We start from the raw sequence: 18,473 nt of genomic DNA, 5'->3' as shown, positions 1-18,473 counted from the left end.
GGGTTGGCTCAAACTTCCTTTGAATTTGAATTCTTGACAGACTTCTCGAGCCCCCAGCAACTCCTTCAAGCCTTCACAAGACTGCCAGAATGGACAGCTTTGACTCCAAGCTCCAGTGGCCAAATGGCTTAGCAAATCTGAAATTCGGCTGAGACACAGCTAGTAAAGGCAGCCATCCATCCCAACTTCAGCTTCAAACGAGCACTATAGCCTCTAGCTAGAGCCGCCGATTTCCACACATATTCTATTTTATGGAATCGTGAGCAGATCGTATGTTTTGTGGATGGGCGACCCATTCGACAATTCAAAAACAATGAGGCTCACGGAGTGGCTTATCCAAACAAGCAACCAATGCGTGTCCTTGCCAGCATCTGGAATGGCGAAACTTGGGCGACTCGTGGAGGCTTAGTGAAAATAGATTGGAATCACACTCCGTTCACGGCGTCCTTCAGAAACTTCCAACCAAACAGATGCCAGTGGACAGGTAATACGCCTCCAGCTTACGCTGCACCTGGAGCGAAGAATTGGTGGGATCAACCGATTTATCACAACTTGAGCACGAAACAGGAAAGCTTTCTCCACTGGGTGAAAAGGACTTTGATGGTTTACGATTACTGCCTCGACAAAGCACGTTATCCTCAACCGCCAGCCCACGCTTATCGACTCAGAAAGCAAAGGCGACCCTCTCCAAACTAGACGGAATCTCTGCAACGATTGCTACGCCCAGCCAGCCGACAGACCTCTTGTCTCAGCATCAGCGCCGGACCCTGCACGAACTGCAGTGACTCCAGTGAAGCCATCGTCGTCGCAAAGAAGCTGCAAATCTTCTCTTTCTCCAAGGTTCCCTTGATTGACACGTGGCAGGATAATAACTAACCTTGGTTAAGTTAATCTAACTACAGTGAACCTTGGTTGAGTTTTCAGTCACACTAGGGTTAGCTCACCTTTGGTCAAATGGGTAACTATGGTTAAAGTTAGAGCTAGTTAAGCCACATAAGCATGCACAGTTAGTAGTGCCACCTAAGCACAGAGTCCCTTTGTAAGCACAGTATGGAATTCAGCATGTGAATCCCTGTGCCACATCATCAAAGGCCCTCTTCTTCACAGAATCTTTGACAAGCCATAACTTGCAATCCAAGAGGAATTTGCACACGCTCCAAAAAGGAAAAGTGATCGTCTTTTCAAGCTCTACGCGCCTCTCAGATCAGAATCATTGTATGCAATTAGACACTGCCAATATTGAAAGAAATCAATTGGTAAGACCTTTGCAACCATTGGAAAAGCAAAGCATGAATGCAAACATCGATGTAAAAAGTAAGCCGAAAGCACAAGTGCATGAGATGACCATAGCAGAAAGCATGGCATCCACACATAAAGCATCAAGGCACATGGAAGAACAAAGCATCATACATGAAGCTACACCAAGCAAAGAAGCAAATGAGTCATCATCAAGCCATGAGCCAAAAGGTGACATCAATGGAATGTATTGAAAAGCAAAAAACTTGCCAACCTTGCCTATGTTTTGTAATCAAGCCTGACCACCTGAGAGTAGCTATGAAAGCACCCAGGGGAGGTATTGACATGTAGAAGCCACACTTGACCACCTTAAGTAGCATGCATGCACTAAGGGGAGGTGATGGATTTGTAACTCACATCTGACCACCTTGCAGTAGCCAAAGGATCATGGCACCAAGGGGAGGTGTTGAGAGTTGTGGTGCCATGAGCACTTGTAGAGCAAAGGTATGAGCAAAGGGTAAGCTGCCACATGGCATGGAGGAGATATCCCACATGTGAGCAAGCAAAATGGATGTAAGTACCCTCACCTATAAAAGGGAGGTTCATTTGAAGGAATATCAATCAAGCACTTTGCACTATCTCAAGATTCTCTTTATGAGTCCAAGCTAATCTATCTTGGAACCTAATTGACTTGAGATACATGTCATGAGCACTCTCTTCATCATGTTTCCACATAGGTTTCATCCACCTTAGAGTGCTCCATAGATCCTGAGGCACACATGTTTTGTCAGGAGTTGCTACACCGACGTACGACTGAGTATGTATTTGCGAGCTTTTTCGAGAAACGTGAGTTAAGCTTAACATGGAGCAAATGGGCTCGCTTCTGGAAGCTTTGCAAGGTGATGTGAGAGCGGAGTGGGATAGGCAGGTGGCCAGATGGACTGCGGCTGTTGTTTTGTAGACCTGTCGGGAGCTAGTTCCACATGAAAGACAAACCATGCCGGATGGAGATGCGGGTGTTGGTGCGGGTTCTGATCAGCAACAGGGTCCATATGTGCTGACTAGTTTTGGACCCAAAGGGTCTAGCACTTCTTCTAGTGGTGGTGGTACGAATAAGGGAAAAGGAGTGGTTACGGAGACAATGCAAATTGAAGAGGATTGGCAAGCCAAATATGATGAGCTGGCAGAAGGCATTATGGAAGCCGTTCTCCTCAACAATAAAAGAATCGATGCACTGAAGCGACAGAGGCGTTCACTTTGTCTGTGATTGGAATTGTGCGCCCATTCTTTCAATCTGTCCTTACCTCCTTGTCCTCCTTGGTGGAAAGAGGCCGATAAGTTTTTGGGGAAGTATTTTCATAATCACACACCTTTTTCAGGGTTACCCGATCCCCCTTCCTATGAGCCAATAGTGATTCAGAGACCTGCGACGGCACAGGAGCGATGGCAACAGCAATTGCCGTCAGGTGCATGGATAGATGAAGTACTACCCACAGAGCAGTTGCCTGAACTACAGGTGGTGGATTGCTCCAAGTCCATTGCAATGGCTAATGGATCTAGAGCAGGATCGACGACTGAAGATGTTCATGTGGAAGCGGCAGTTGGAGACGACTGTGGATGCTGGTTCGAGTGGAGCGGCGACATAGTTGCCGAATGAGTTACCTGAGAGTAGTGATGTGGGACTGGGCAAGCACGGTGGCATTGTTGCGCATGTTCAATACATTTCTAGTTCGGATGAAGAGTAGAACTATGGCGATTGCTGCGGAAGGGCCTCGCGGAATAAAGTATCGTTGTGCAACAAAGCACATATGTCATTATAGTGGTTGCTGTTGGATAGGCAATATCAAAGATGTTTGAAATGCGGGGATGCTTTTGGACAAGGAGGAGAAATAAAAAAAGGACATTCAGACAGGCATTGCAACTATAGAGAGTGGATTTTTTTCTGATTGTTTTTTTTTTGGAATGAGATTCTTGGTTATTCTTGTGTACTGAGGAAGCGAGAGAGATTTAACTTACCGCGCCTAGTTTTCTACCGAGGCTTTGCCTAAAATGATTGTTGCACATACACTTTGCACTGTATAAGGCATCTGACTTTGGTTCGGGGATGTGCATGTGTGGTTCGCACAGTCCACCATGAGTGCCATGTGTTATTACATAACCATGCGGGTTAGCAATAGTGACCTAGAGGGGTGTGCGAGGGTAGGTTAGCCCCACAAGGGGTTGATGATTCAGATTTCCAAGCAGTTGTAGTCTACAACATTTGCTTCTCTAACCACCAAACGGTTCTGTACGCATGCTATTACTAGCATTATGAGATCATTGTGTATGCAGATGTTGTGCGAGTTATTGCTCCGGAATACAGTGTTCTATCTCTTGCATATCTGTATTCCGTTCTTGTGGATGTTGTGCATATCGTTTGTCTATTACTTTCCGTAGCATGTGCGCACATTTATGATGCTACAAAAACATGCATTACCTATCTACCCAAATGTAACTATGATGTTCTAACACCTAGTTTATTTGGATGGTGGTAGGTAAGTGGACCCTTGGAACTTGGACTGCCTGAGGATTCAACATCTTTTTTCAATATTCTATTTATCAAACTCAATATTATTAAAATTTCATAATTTTGATCGAAATTTTTGCAAACTCTAGTTGTTGCATTTCTTAACTCAAATGTCTCAACCATTTTTGGCATGCCCTTTGGGTAGCCTTAGCAACACTTCAAACTTGTCAAAGCAGAAGTTAGGCATTTTTATAATTTTTGGAAATGCATTTTTCTTATTGGACAATATGTTGACTCTTCTTCTTTGGACTTGAATGTAGACTTTAAAGTGGTTGACTCTCTCTCTCTCTCTCTCTCTCTCTCTCTCCCTCCCTCCCCCCTTCATTATCTCCTCAAGCCTTCTTACACACACAGTGCACACCCTCTCCACCTTTTCTCCCTCCTGCCCCCCCTTCTCTCTCTCTCTCTCTCTCTCTCTCTCTCTCTCTCCCCTTTATCTTGGAGTCTTCCTCCACACCATTTCCTTTTTGTTTGCTTTTTTGATCTTGGGTAGGCCTTATGAATTATTAAATATCATTCACCTTGTTTCCTTTTTTTACTTTTTATCCAATTGATGGAATTAATTGTATGGCTCAATTATTGATGGGACTTTTTAATCTAAACACACTCGTGCGCGCGTGCTTGACAATTCATGTCAAGAATAGATATACAATACAATCATGTCCAAAAATTCTCCTCCTTTGTTGTACCTCAAGTAATAAGCCATATGACAAAAGATCTATGTATTTTTCATGGGATTATGGAGAGCTCACTTAAATATATTTGGAAGTTCAAAAGGACAAAGAAGTTTATATTCTTTATAGTTTGCATGGTGAGATCAATCTCACAGTAGTAGACCAATCAAACTAATTCAACCCAATACACAATTTTGGCTATTCATGGAATCCAATATATACAGTGGCAATTAGTGGTGGGCAATACTATTGTGTATACTCGGGTATACTCTTGGACAATTAACTGGAAATACTCTTAGGTATAATCATGGGCAATTAATTGGGAATATTCAATGGGTATAATCTTAGGAATACCAAGGGGCCAATCAATTGCAACATTTGGAAACTATGGCAATAGGGGAGAAGGTGATAAAACAAAACAACACGTATGTCAAGAGCCACCTCACATCGTTATAAAGAGGACATGTGGTGTGGAGCTCTCCACTACTTGCTTATGCACAACTCTCTCTCCTCGCCTTCCAACCTGTTGGACAAGCTTACACACCTCACACAAGTCATGTAATTTAAGGTAAGCTACTATATGTGCAATTCTAGCTTCTCTAGGTAAATAATTCCTAGGATACTCCTACTACATAGTGAGCTACCTACATAGCCTTCCACTACCTACTCCTTGCTACAGTGAAATAGTTTGTTGGTTCTACAAACTAGTTGCGAACCTTATCAACTCACCTATAACTAACAAGCTCTTGTGTGGATCAATGAATGCAGCGGGAGTCGCCAATGGCTCAGGAAGTTACGTAACTGCTTGCCATCTCATAAATATAATTGAGTGGGTTTTCTAGCTCTACACACCAACAACGACCTATGTCATGCATGAGTATGTTGGCTACAAGGGAAATTGTCAATCTAGGCTCATCTGGTTCCAAGGATCAGCGTTCATGCTACCCACAGGATTTTGTAGATCTGGGATGACAGCGACTACGTTGTCGGACTTCAAGATAAGACTCCAAGAAGAAAAAATTTTGAAATAAAGTTTTTAAAGAAGCAGAAAGAGGAGAAGAGCATGACAAAAAGTAAGCGCTTTCACGGGGATGTGAAAGATTTTGAATTTAAAAGTGATTGGGGATACGATTGACATAATTGTTCTATTTTCATCAAGAGGCATAAGAAGATAAGAGTTCTCCAAGCAATGTGGTGTACATATACATTGTCTTGCAAGTTAATATTCACCATTGTAATATTTACCTAACTATTTATAACATTCACCATTAGAAATTTTAAACAAACTATTCAAAAAAACTCATAGACATAATTCAGAAAACCAAAATGATATCTTTATTCCAAAATCAGATTACATCCTAGGGCACCAACTCCCTTTAGTAATAATACCTATCAATCAAAAGATTTAAAATCTTCTTTTTATAATTCCACATGATATTGTTCCCTTCTACAAGTAGCTTTCAAAAGGCCAATGGAGTGTGCATCGATTTTTGATTAAGAATGGTTTTACATGATAGAGCTAAACAAAAGGAAGAAAGCTCAAGAGGAAGTGCCTTTCATCAAGAAGGGAGAAGGGTGAAGCACCATTAAAGTATAACTAGTATGCATAGGTATCCTACATGGATATTCAAAATGGCTTGTGTGGAATTTTGAAGCTCTTAAATAGAGAGACTATATAGGCTTTCTACACCTAGCTCCATTGTAGCTTATAATTGCATTTGCTAATATATTTGCATCTTTCTCGCATTAATTATTGAACAAATTTGAGATTTTATAGTCCTTTGTTTTGTGCATGGAGCACAAAACTGCAAGTTCAACCCTACCTTTTTATGTCTTTTCTTCAAATGGTGTAACATGATTGAGTAGAATCATGGACATGAAACATGACATAGGGTCCATCAAGACCTAATTCTCCCGGTAGGTCTCATGTGAAGATCTCATGGGAACTGCTTCTTTGGGAACTGAAACCTAATAGATACATTGATAGAGAATTGCCCACAAGAGTTCATAAATTGTATATTGATACCATGGAAATCGCATTCCAAAACTTGTAAAATATTGTAATCTAGACTTGATAGCATGAAAGTTCATGTTTTGCTTTGAGTTCACATCCATCATGGACTTCTCTTTCAATTCCTAGTATTCCCTGATGGTGAAGAACAATATCAAAAGAAAGGGTTGCTCAATTTCTCATAGTGTAAATTTAAGTAAATATAAGAAAAAGTTTATTTTTTAAACTTTTCTTTTCTTTAAATAAGTAGTTACATCAAAAGAAAGTGTTTTGTTTAGCTTCATAGAACATAACGTTTACAATAAAGTATTTATGTTTGTACTTTTTATTATTTAAATAACTGTGTGTGTGTGTGTGTGTGAAGATTACATTAGAACCCCTCAAGAAGGTCCAAGAATATTGAAACAAAAATCTTCCTCATGGCCTTGCTTGCCACAATGTCTATAGATAAACTTGCTCCAGCTGTCCTTCTTCAAGAACTTCCCTTTGCTACTTAGGAACATTAGAGACATAGGCTTACTACAGGTCATGGGAACTAATATATGATTGGCATCGTTCATCCATCAAGTAGAGTAGAGATCATTTCTACAAGACTCGGATCACTATTCACACGTAGGATCCTCACCATGTCACCATAGGCTAGCGTAAGGCTAGCAGGTAGGCAGACTCCCCTCTTCAATAAAAGTGATGCTTGCCAGGACCTATCCAACTTCCATACAATTTCCACAATGTCTTTTTTACAAAAGTGCCCACTGCTAGTTTCCTTTATAAATTAGGGTTTCACCGACTTATATAAACTTTTCCATTAATTAGTCCTATTTCATTGTCTAGCTTCGCTCTTTTGTCTTTTCACTATGCAAAGGGGTGTTGTAAAGTCTTCCACACACAGATTGTTTCCCTTGCAACTCTGGTCGGTTGCACATAGTACACTTAAGTCATTAAGGCCGTTTTGGCTTCTTGACTCCCTTCTTTAACTTGTTCTGTAAATTGTTTTATTTTTTCTAACTAACACCCTTCTAATCCCTCTCTTGTCCTTGCAAAACTATTCGTCAGATGTCACGCTCTGAATCCAAAACTCTCTATAACCTTCCCCTAACTTCGGCTCCCATCTCCCAAACGATACACTTGAGTCATTTTGGCTTTTTGGCCGTTTGACTCCTTTCATGTCTCTTTGAGCAACACTGTTTTATTACACTTACCTTGTTGTTATATTTTCCCTTCTTATATAATACTCTTCTAATCTAGATTATTGTCTAAACTGTCCACTTCTTTTTCTTGCCTAATATTACTATAACCACAACTTACCCTTATTTCTCCTAAACCATTTTACTTTCTTACTGCTTACCAACCTCACTCAAGTACTTCTCTTCCATTTCCATTACTTTATATTGCACTTCTCAATACTTCTTATTCTCTTCGGGTAGACAGTAGGTCATCACACTAGGGGATGACCTACTATCTCACCTAGTGTGTTGTATCCTACCGGGGCAAAGGTGGGTACACACACACACACACTATCCCTTCCTCCATTGGTTTGGTCACTTGCTCATTAGTTCTCCCCCCAACAACCCCCCCTTTTCAATTTCTCTCCCTAGTATTTCCCTCTTTTCACCCACTCTCCATTCATTTCCCTTGCATTTCCCACACACTTTCTACACTTTCCTCTCTTTTCATTAGACCCTGGCCCCCTTCTCTCTCTCTCTCTCTCTCTCTCTCTCTCTCTCTCTCTCTCTCTCTTTCATGTTTTTTCTTATATCTTCCTTAATTTCTCTTTAATTTTATAATTTCCTTTATTTTCCCCACTTCTCTTTGGTTTCCATAATTTTCCTTATGTATTCTCCCTTCTTCTAACATTTTATCTCCAATTTTTTCTATTTTTTCAAAAAAAAATTACCTACGTAAATTTTTTAATTTTTTGTTAATTTTTTTGCTTTCTCCCCTCACTTTCCTTGTTTACTAACTTTTTCCTAATCCCTTATTTTCTTATTTTGTTTACTGTTAAAATTTATTTTTTATTTTTTATTTTTACCTTCCTATTTAATTCCCTCTTTTCCAAATTTCCCATTTCCCCCTATTTTTCCTATTGTTCCTAATTTTTCTAATTTTGTTTATTTTTCTTCCTAAATTCCTTAAATTTTTTTCTAAATATTTCCTTTTTCCTTTGATTTTTTCTTATTTTAGTCTAAATTCTTGTTTCTCATTTAATTTCTTTACTAGTTTCCTCTACTTTTTATTAATACTTCTCCTTTCTCAAGACTTTACCAAATTTCCGTGAAGTTTTTCCTTTTAGTTCCTTTTCTCCCTAATTATTTTCAAAAAAATTTCTAATTTCTTTCCTAAATGATTCCCCTATTTTTTCCTAATCATTTCCTTTTTCTCCCTAATTTTTTCTAATGTTTTCTAAAAATTCCCCTATTTTTCCTATTCCCCCTCTCCTATATCTTTAAGTTTATATCCTGTATTAAGCTCCGTATATCTATTCTTTTAATTAAAAAAAAATTCCTTTCCTTTTTTATTTTACTTAGCTCCTTTTATTTCATTTTAAATTTCTTTATCCTAAATTTTCTAATAATTATTGTTATAAACCTATTTTATTGGTTCTATTCTGCCTAGTCCCTACCCGCTAGCACTTACTACCCTACTTACCCCCCACTCCTCGATATATGAATGACCTCCATCATTACAAGGTGTGTGCTGCCCCATTTTTCCTCGGGTCTCACCCTCCTCTCCTACCCAACCATCCCGACTACTCTCATCTCTCCCTATTTAAACCCCCTCTACCAAGTACCCCCTCACTTACTCTAAGTTTGCCCGCTACCTCGCGCCCACTGCCCATGTAGGCTTGATTTCATACGTGCGCTCCTTTCCTCTCCTGAAACAGCTGCTGCAATGTGAGCCCACGCCCTACTTCATTGCGCGCACCCTCCCTTAGTCTTCTATAAGATTCCTATAGTACCCCACAGTACGCTCCCCTGCTTTATGAATAGTATAGGCCAACTCTGCTCTACGGGCTTCACTCTACTACCTGTGCTCTAGTCCACTCTGCAAGACACACACATCGTAGCCATCCGGTACCTTCCGTAACCATGCAATTCCTTTGTCTTGATTGTAACGGGCGACGGTGCCTTTTTCATCTACCTTGAATACCTTGTGCATCATCGACTCTCGGGTCCTTTTGAGTCCCTTTCGCATTACATTCTTTATTAAACACCCCCCCTTCTCCCTTTAGAAACGTTTAGAAAAACCACCCTTCCCCATTAATTTTATTTACCATTTTCAATTAGCTTCGTTTTTTGAATTTAACTTAAGTTTCCCACTACTCTATTTACATGTGTGCTGATTAAATCTCCTACTAGTCTATTTACATTTGTTCCTTCTTGCCTTACTTCCTTGGTTTCTAGTATAGATTTTTTCCTCTCACTAAGGTTATTTTCCACACTACCCTTTTCTTTTTTCAAAATTTTTGGGGATTTATTCTCACACACTCTCTCTCTTACAAACCCTTTTTTTCTCTCCATTCTAAATCCGACTTTCCCTATTTAATTACTTCTATATCCCTATACACTTACTCACTCTAACCCCTTTTAAGCCTTCAACAAAACCTTTAAACCTTCTCTTCTCTCAAAAAAAAATTTCCCCAATTTTTTTCTTTTCCTTTATTTCTCCTTCCCCACGTAATTTCTCATCCTCCCCCCCACCATTGCTCTCTCTTTCTACATCTTTATACTTCTCCCCTTATGAAAACTCACTTGTTCCCCCCTTCCGCCCTTCCAATTTTTTTCTCTTCCCTGATTCTTTACACCCAACCACCAAACCTTTTTTTTAATCTAGCTTAATAAGTAGGTGGTTAAGCATTTATTTTTATTGTGACCCCGATAACAAGGGAGGGTTGTCTATGACACCTGTCTTCCCAAATAAGTTTAAAATTGGTTCTTACCACTTTTCTTGTTGGATGGTGGTAGGTAGGCAGACTCTTCTCTTCAATAAAAGTCATGCTTGCCAAGACCTATCCAAGCTCAACTTTCATACAGTTTCCACAATGTCCTTTCTACAAAAGTGCCCACTACTAGTTTCCTTTATAAATCAAGGTTTCACCGACTTGTACAAACTATTCCATTGATTAGTCCTATTTCATTGTCTAGCTTTGCTCTTTTGTCTTTTCACTATGCAAAGGGGTGTTGTAAAGTCTTCCACACACACACACACACACAAGCACACACCCATGCATGCACACAAACAATTATTTAAATAATAAAAAATATAAACATAAATACTTTATTGTAATTTCTTAACGTTATGTTCTAAGAAGCTAAACAAAACGCTTTCTTTTGATGTAACTACTCATTTAAAGAAAAGAAAAGTATATAAATAAACTCTTATATTTGCTTAAATTTATGTCGTGAGAAATTGAGCAACCCTTACTTTTGATATCTGTTCTTCACCATCATGGAGTGTTAGGAATTGAAGCAGAAGACCATGATGGATGTGAATTCAAAGAAAAACATTAACTTTCATGTTATCATAGTCTAGATCACAATATTTTATCAGTTCTTGAATGCCATTTCCATGGTATCAAAATACAATTTATGAACTCTTGTGGGCAATTCTCTATTCATGTATTTGTTAGGTTTCAATTCCTGCCAATATTGGGCAATCCCTAGCTCACTATCAGAAGCAATTCCCATGAGACCTACGGCAAGAATTAGGTCTTGATGGACCCTATGTGATGTTTCATGTCCATGATTCTACTCAATCGTGTTACACCATTTGTTCCTCTCAAAAAACGAAAATAGAAAGGTAGGGTTTAGCTTGTAGTTTGTGCTCCATGACCAAAAAAAGAATTATAAAATCTCAGATTTGGTCAATAATTAATTCGAGCGAGATGCAAATCCATTAGAAAATGCAATATAAGCTATAATGGAGCTAGGTGTATAAAGCCTATATAGTCTCTCTATTAAGTGCTTCAAAATTCCACATAATCCATTTTAAATATCCATGTAGCCTACCTGTGCATACTAGCTATACTTTAATGATGCTTCACCCTTCTCCCTTTCATTTGAAACCATTCTTAATAAAAAATAGATGCATACTCTATTGGCCTTTTGAAAGCTACTTAGGGGGCAATATTATGTGGATTATAAAAAGAAGATTCCAAATCATTTGATTGGTATTGATGTGAGTATTTACTAGAAAACATGACACAAGGATGGGTCCACACCTACAATACAAAGGAAAACATAAAGCTTCAAAGTTGATAACGAAGGAGAGTTTTGAACATCTGAAATTGTAATGGTGAATAGTACACAATATTAAAATGTTTTACTTATGGAAAATTCTAAAGCATTCTCATTGTTAGTAAGGCTAGATGCCAATGAGGCTTTTCCATATAGAAAATAGAAGTAGGGCATAACATAGAGAGGTTGCTTGGTAAAGGAGAGGCCATGGATTGTATAATGGTGTGTAGTTTATCAATAAGGAGTACATGATGTTTGCATTCAAGTACACGTGATGCTCAAGCTCCCATGGGTAAGTAGGCCATTTTTAAAACATCCAGCAAAGTGAATGGAAAGGGAAAGTTTTTGAGGACTAGAGGAAATCAGCAAACAATCAATAAGTGATTAGTCAAGAGTTTTTTAGGAAATAGGGAAATCATTAATGAATTAGTGATTACTTTAGAGTTTCATCATCACGTTGATTTGAGAGGTAAGATACCATGAACATTACACGGTGAAGTCAAAGTACTTGGTGAAATGTGAGGAAAGTGATTTTCATAAAGATGGTTGAAGAGAACTCCAATTCGTTGGCTGCCATGTGCAAGAGAAGATGACATTGAGACTTTTGAAACTAGTTATTCCACAAATTTTTGCATCTGTATAGCAATAACAGTCCTTGTGGCACTTGAAGCGTGAGGTTATAAGTAATGAGGAAATGAAGACCTCAAAGGAAATGTGTGAGCTCGTCAGTGTTACATCACGTCTTTTGGTTGGAATTGAGATTGAGAGAGGTTATGAGATTTGGTGGTGAAAAGCCATTATAAATGTAGGAAAGAAGAGGGAAAAACCACAAGCACCTTTCAAGTGTTTGCTAAGGCAATCCTAGAGTGAGGTGGCCGAGGGATCGTGACATGGCATCTTTCATAGTCTCTACACACAAGCATGCTTTTAGCTCTTGTGCCTGATGTTTTTTGATGTGAAGAAGCCTAAAGGCCCACCACTATAGCCAAACTAGGCAATTTTTGGAACGTTGCTAGCAATTTTTGAATGTAGAATCATCTTTGCCTTTTTGTATTGTGTGGGCATTGTCTTATTTGCTTATACATTGCTGCTAATTCAATGCAATTGATCACCATCCAACAATGGGTTCATGTGGGTGGTAGCATTGCTGTGGCAAGGTTTCATTAATAGATGTTAATGTGTTGCTATGTGTTTGGAGGTCTTGTGCCCCTTGTGCATAGTATCAATCAAAGTTTCCACTTTAGTGAGGCGAGAGATTGGGACATGAGGGCAAGAGGCCAAGGTAGAATTAGAAAGAGACAATACAGGCCTCGGGGATGTGCATTGGGACCAAGTGATGACAAAGGCAAGAAAAGAGAGGGTTTCTGGGGGCGGGGGGATTGGAATCCCATTGAGGGGGGGGTTCCCCTCGAGAGAGTGGGGGGAGGGGGGTCCCCAGAAGGTTCGTAAAAAACCTGTAAACTATATACAATGAACTTGCAACATTTTCATTTTTCAATTGTAAATTTTTATTTTTCGATTTTGTAAAATCTACAAAATTTTGGGCAATTTCGTTATATTTATTAAAGTATTTTTCCAATTTTGTGAGATCTGCAAAATTTTGGGCAATTGAGTTATAGTTTAGAGCACATTGTTCGATGAAAAAGGCTGAAGAGTAGCAATATGCTTGTGGAAACTACGGCGATTCATTTACACGGCGATTAATGTGTTGAGTTTTTGGATAGTTGCAGCAAACTTCTCAATTTCCCTGCCCGAGATTGGCTCCCATCCCCCGAAAGTCTCTCACAACCTATTTCCACGGCTAACTTCGCCACTTTCCTCGATGTTAGTGATGAGAGCAGCAACCGATGTTCATGGATCAATTCAATCATTGGGCCCCCGCAGCAGAAATAGCAAGTGATAAACTCATTAACGTGGGAAGGGCCTCTTAGCAAGAGGTCTCCAAGATTTTAGAGAAAAAAACCCACAAACCCCAAGAGAAGAAGAAATGTGTTGGAGGGGAATGGACGTACGGGATGCTGCCACGTGGCGGGAGCTGTGTCGGAAAGAAAGAACAAAGCGAGGACGGAGGACTCGGGAAAGGGGGGGGAGAGGTGGGCCGTTGATGGAATGGACGGAGGGGATAGGGACACGTCATCATCCCTACGGTAGGGGAACTGGTTAAAGGAAATGCAATTTTGAAGAAAGCCAATGTTATTTTTGGAGCCTCTGAATTTCTGAAGCTTTGAGTTCGCCATAGCCAGTTTCCGCCACAGCCAGACCTCGAAAGCCATGGCAGCTCAGACCATCGCCATAGCCAGACCTTCCCTTCTCTCCCCTTCCCCCTTCCCTAAACCCTCCTCCTCCCCCCCTCCCCAAGCTTCCTTCCCCCTCCCCTCCTTCTCTGGCCTCAAATCTTCCCTCTCCATCGCCACCTCCTCCCATCCGCGTTCCTTCTTCGGCCATGCCTCCCTCCTCTCCCCCCTCCTCCCCCCTCCTTGCTCCTCCATCAATCCCTCTCCTGGCCTCGCCCGCGCTTCCGTCTTCAAAGTCGCCGTCCTCGGCGCCGCCGGTGGCATCGGCCAGCCCCTCTCCCTCCTCATCAAAATGTCCCCCCTCGTGTCCCACCTTAACCTCTACGATATCGCCAACGTCAAGGGCGTCGTTGCTGACCTCAGTCACTGCAACACCCCTGCCCAGGTCTCCGGCTTCACCGGCGCTCCCGAGCTCGGCGATGCCCTCAAGGGCGTGGACGTTGTTGTCATCCCTGCCGGCGTTCCGAGAAAGCCTGGTATGTCCCGAGACGATCTGTTCAACATCAATGCTGGGATTGTGAAATCTCTAGTGGAAGCCGTGGCTGACAATGCCCCAAATGCCTGGATTCATATCATCAGCAACCCTGTCAACTCCATGGTACCTCTCGCTGCAGAAATTCTCAAGAAGAAGGGAGTCTATGATCCCACTAAGCTCTTTGGAGTCTCTACTCTCGATGTTGTCAGAGCTAACACCTTTGTTGCCCAGAAGAAGAATCTGAGGCTCATCGAAGTAGACGTCCCCGTTGTGGGAGGACATGCAGGGATCACTATTCTTCCCCTTCTCTCTAAGACTAAGCCCAGCTGCGAATTTTCCCAAGAAGAAATTGAACAGCTCACGGATCGGATACAGAATGGAGGAACTGAAGTCGTCGAGGCCAAGGCAGGTGCTGGATCTGCTACTCTGTCCATGGCTTATGCCGCTGCTAGGTTCGTCGAGTCGTCTCTCCGAGCCCTGGACGGTGATGCTGATGTGTTCGAATGCTCATATGTCCAGTCGGAGCTCACGGAGTTGCCTTTCTTTGCTTCCCGAGTGAAACTGGGAAAGAAGGGACTTGAAGCTTTTCTGCCCTCGGATCTGGAAGGACTTACCGAATATGAACAACAAGGACTGGAAAAGTTGAAACCGGAGCTGAAGGCAAGCATTGAGAAAGGTGTTGCATTCGCCAACAAGCAAGCTGCTCCGGCAAATGCATGAAAGGCCTCTGTTGGAGCACGAAAACCAGTTTTGTAGGATAGGGTCAGATCTTTGTCAACACAGCCTTCCTGCTAGTGCACTTTGAGGGGTCGTGATAATAAGGTTCTTCAAATAGGGTATTTTGAAGCGTTTGGTAGGCGTACAAGTATTGTGGATTTTTTAGTGGGACAATAAAGTCCAGGAGAGTCGTGGAAGCTCATCAGCTGACCCTGATTTCATAGAAATTACCTAAGAAAGTCCCATAATGTATGGTTATCAAGCTGGGTTTTGCCAGCATTTAAACGAACTCCAACTCTTAGTAGCTCTGAGTTTTGCATTAAATACCCCCTGTGCATCACCCATCACTGCGTGGATAGGTTGATCCTGAACTTTCCTATCATTTTGAAAGTTCCACATAATATTTGCTTTTCTGCAACGTTGAAGGTTATTCTATCGGGGATAGCTGCTTATTAGGTGACAGTCCGTCGAAATAAACTGCTGTAAGGTTTTTTCCCCTATTTGACTATTCTGAAGTCTCAAGAAGTTCCCTTTTTTAGAGAAGGGTTAAGAATTTGGATGATGTCACCGATATGTTATCTGAGCCTTTCTGAGGGTGATAAATCTGGAGAAGAAGATACAAGATGACATACTTCATTTAGGAATGCAGCCGTTTGCCCTAAACAATCTCCATGCATTTATTTGAGATTCAAGCTTTACCTGCATTTTTGTCTGTGCTTCCTTGCTACTTCATAACAGAATGGTGCCAAGATGATGGGAGCTATTCTATTACAAGTGTAAGAGAGTAGAATCGGCATTTTGGGTCACGATCAGCCAGCTCCGATCTGCAGGGAGGCAAGAAGCCTTTTTTAGCTGCCAACATCTGAGGAGACAAAAAATGGAGTGTAGTTGAGGGTATGAAAGCTATGTTAGGCTGTTTGCAGCTTGGATTCACCATATCTTCTTCTAAAATTTGGGAGCCTTTGTCTTCACAGCTGCTTGTATTTTTAGATATTAACTAAATATTAGCATCACTGGGACTCTGCCTCCTGGATGTAGGCCGGAGGGTGTGTCTTCTGCTGCTCCTGCCGACTGCTGGCTGCTGGATTTATGCCCCCCAAGGGGGCCCTTTCTATAGGCCTCAAGGGCCCCCAAAAATACCGACTGGTCTGCCTATTTTGGCCAGACTCAGTCTGGCCCTAATGCCACTCCACAGCTCCATAAAACTGCCCCCTCTGGGGCTCAAAACTTGCTGCCCTAAATAAGGTCTGGTTGGCTGGTTCAAGCAGCCCAACCAGCCTCTCTTGGCTGACCGATGTGCTGGTCTGTCCTGCCTCTGCTGCACCCTCTTCTGGCACCCTGATCTGCCCACGTATGTGCGCCTCAGGCCTGTACTGATCCGTACTGCTGCTGATGCCATCCGTGAGCTCATAGCCTATGCTGCCCTAGGTCTCCCTCCCCCATGCGCTACTCATTTGGGGGCTTATAGATGGGCATTGACCTTTCCAACAGACCTCTGTGCTTCAGATTATTTCCAAGGCAATTATTCCAGGCCTTTCTGCTTCGAAGTGGCCTGTGGAAAGAGCTGTCTGTACATTGTTAGTAGCTAAAATTGTGTAGGTGAACGTGCATCTGATTATGTACAGCTTCTTGTATTTAAGGGTGGTTTCAGACCTGTCCGGACAAATGTCTAGTGCAGGGGTGTCCCGCTCACGCATACGTTGTCACTAAAGTGCAGGAATGTCAGCCCAGCGAAATTTCATCCGGGGTTTCAGGCCATCCACTTCATGGACAGCGCTGTTCGGATGCATCTGAAACCCCCCTAAGTTGACTGGGGAACTATTCAGTTTAGTAGAAGCAAAGATAACTGCTCTTGGAGCACAGTTGGAGGCAGATGGACAAGGTCCAACAATGTTAGTGAAATGCATAAAACTTGTGAGCACAATGGCAAGCGAGTGAGGGAGAAGCCTTTGGAAATTGATACTTTTAAATCTAGCTACTGTAAGACTCAGACAACGTACCTTGGTATGCGCCTCTGATGGTGGAAGCTTTGTCCATCTAGGGGACAAGACACCCTTGAGAAGTAAATTCCAGTGTTGCTGGAATTTTCAAGGTATTATTAATAGGACATAATGCAGCAAACGATAGTTTTCACTTTGTGCTTGCAAAAGGTTTATTTCCAATCTCTTTTGAAAGTTATATCTGAGAAGAAGCCCCGGTTGTGGTGAAATCCACTCCAATCTTGTTGGAAACCTTTGAATGTGCCACTCTATATACGAAGATTCATTTGGAAGATATGAAGTTAGTTACAGCAGTTTTACTAACTTGAAAAGATAGATGCAAAGTTTTAAGAGTTGAAAAATCGGCCTTGCATATTGTTTTTTGTCGGCTGAAATAAAAGTCAAGAATTCGACGTAAAAAAGAAAAGGTACACAACAATTGTAGATGCTACAAATGTCATTTTTCTGGTTAAACTTTGTAGTGGGCTCTTCATCCCAACAACACATTTGGTATTCCCATGTGCACTAATTGTCTTGCTTTCTTATTATTATTTGCTTAGGAATTTGCATTTATGCAACATTTGATCTCTTTCAGACTTATTCAAATGTTGCATCTCTTTTAGACTTATTCAACCATCCTTCTTAAATTTAGTCAAGTTGGAAGGTTCAGTGAAGATGCTCCAAAATTCAAGGATTTTATGCACAAGAATCAAAATTCTTTTGATGGAGGAATCTATCCTCATGAGGTTAGTGAACTTAGTTGTATGGCTAGTGGAAGTTGTAGTGGTTTTTTGCATCTTAACATTACTCAAAAGACAAACACTTGAGCATGTTGTCTTGAATAGATGCTTGTCGTGCAAAGAGGAGTGCTTGCCATATAAAAAGCATTCACCTTTGTGCTTTTATCTTTTGATTTAGTAATTTGATCTTGTTACTTCTCTGAAAGGACCATAATACAAGACCATAATACAAGAATAGTAAAGAAGAAACTCTTTGCTTAGTTCTATATTGGAGTGCCATCACATCTTTTGAATTTTTGATGTTGGGTATATTTGAATGTAGAATTGAAGTTATAAAAATTTTTAAAAACTATTATTTTAATGATTTTTAAAAGCTATATAAGGGTACAAAGGCATTTGTTAAACACTTTGCCTCTCCTTCGGTTAGAATTGTCCTAATCATACCAATAGCACAACATTTCAAAGCATACCTCTTGGTTCGGTCAGTTTTGGTTGGCCATGTATACTTGGAATGGTGAAAGCTTAGTATTTTTAAACTTTAGACGCT

At 41.0% G+C, this 18,473-nt stretch overlaps 1 protein-coding gene across 1 annotated transcript; it reads left to right on the top strand.

Moving 5' to 3' along the window:
- The first annotated feature begins 13,932 nt into the window (after positions 1-13,932).
- Positions 13,933-15,518, top strand: MDH (malate dehydrogenase). Its single transcript, XM_087391439.1, has one exon. The coding sequence runs from the start codon at positions 13,993-13,995 to the stop codon at positions 15,208-15,210; it is 1,218 nt and encodes a 405-aa protein (XP_087247565.1). The 5' UTR covers positions 13,933-13,992; the 3' UTR covers positions 15,211-15,518.
- Positions 15,519-18,473: the final 2,955 nt, after the last annotated feature.

The sequence above is a fragment of the Dipteris shenzhenensis genome, chromosome 20, assembly GCF_047967505.1.
Source record: "Dipteris shenzhenensis isolate YYH24624 ecotype China chromosome 20, Dip_SZ_1.0, whole genome shotgun sequence".
Classification (NCBI taxonomy): domain Eukaryota; kingdom Viridiplantae; phylum Streptophyta; class Polypodiopsida; order Gleicheniales; family Dipteridaceae; genus Dipteris; species Dipteris shenzhenensis.
This window is presented reverse-complemented; position numbering and strand designations above follow the sequence as displayed.

Coding starts and splice junctions, on each gene's coding strand:
- MDH (XM_087391439.1), top strand. CDS start 13,993: ATGGCAGCTCAGACCATCGCCATAGCCAGACCTTCCCTTCTCTCCCCT.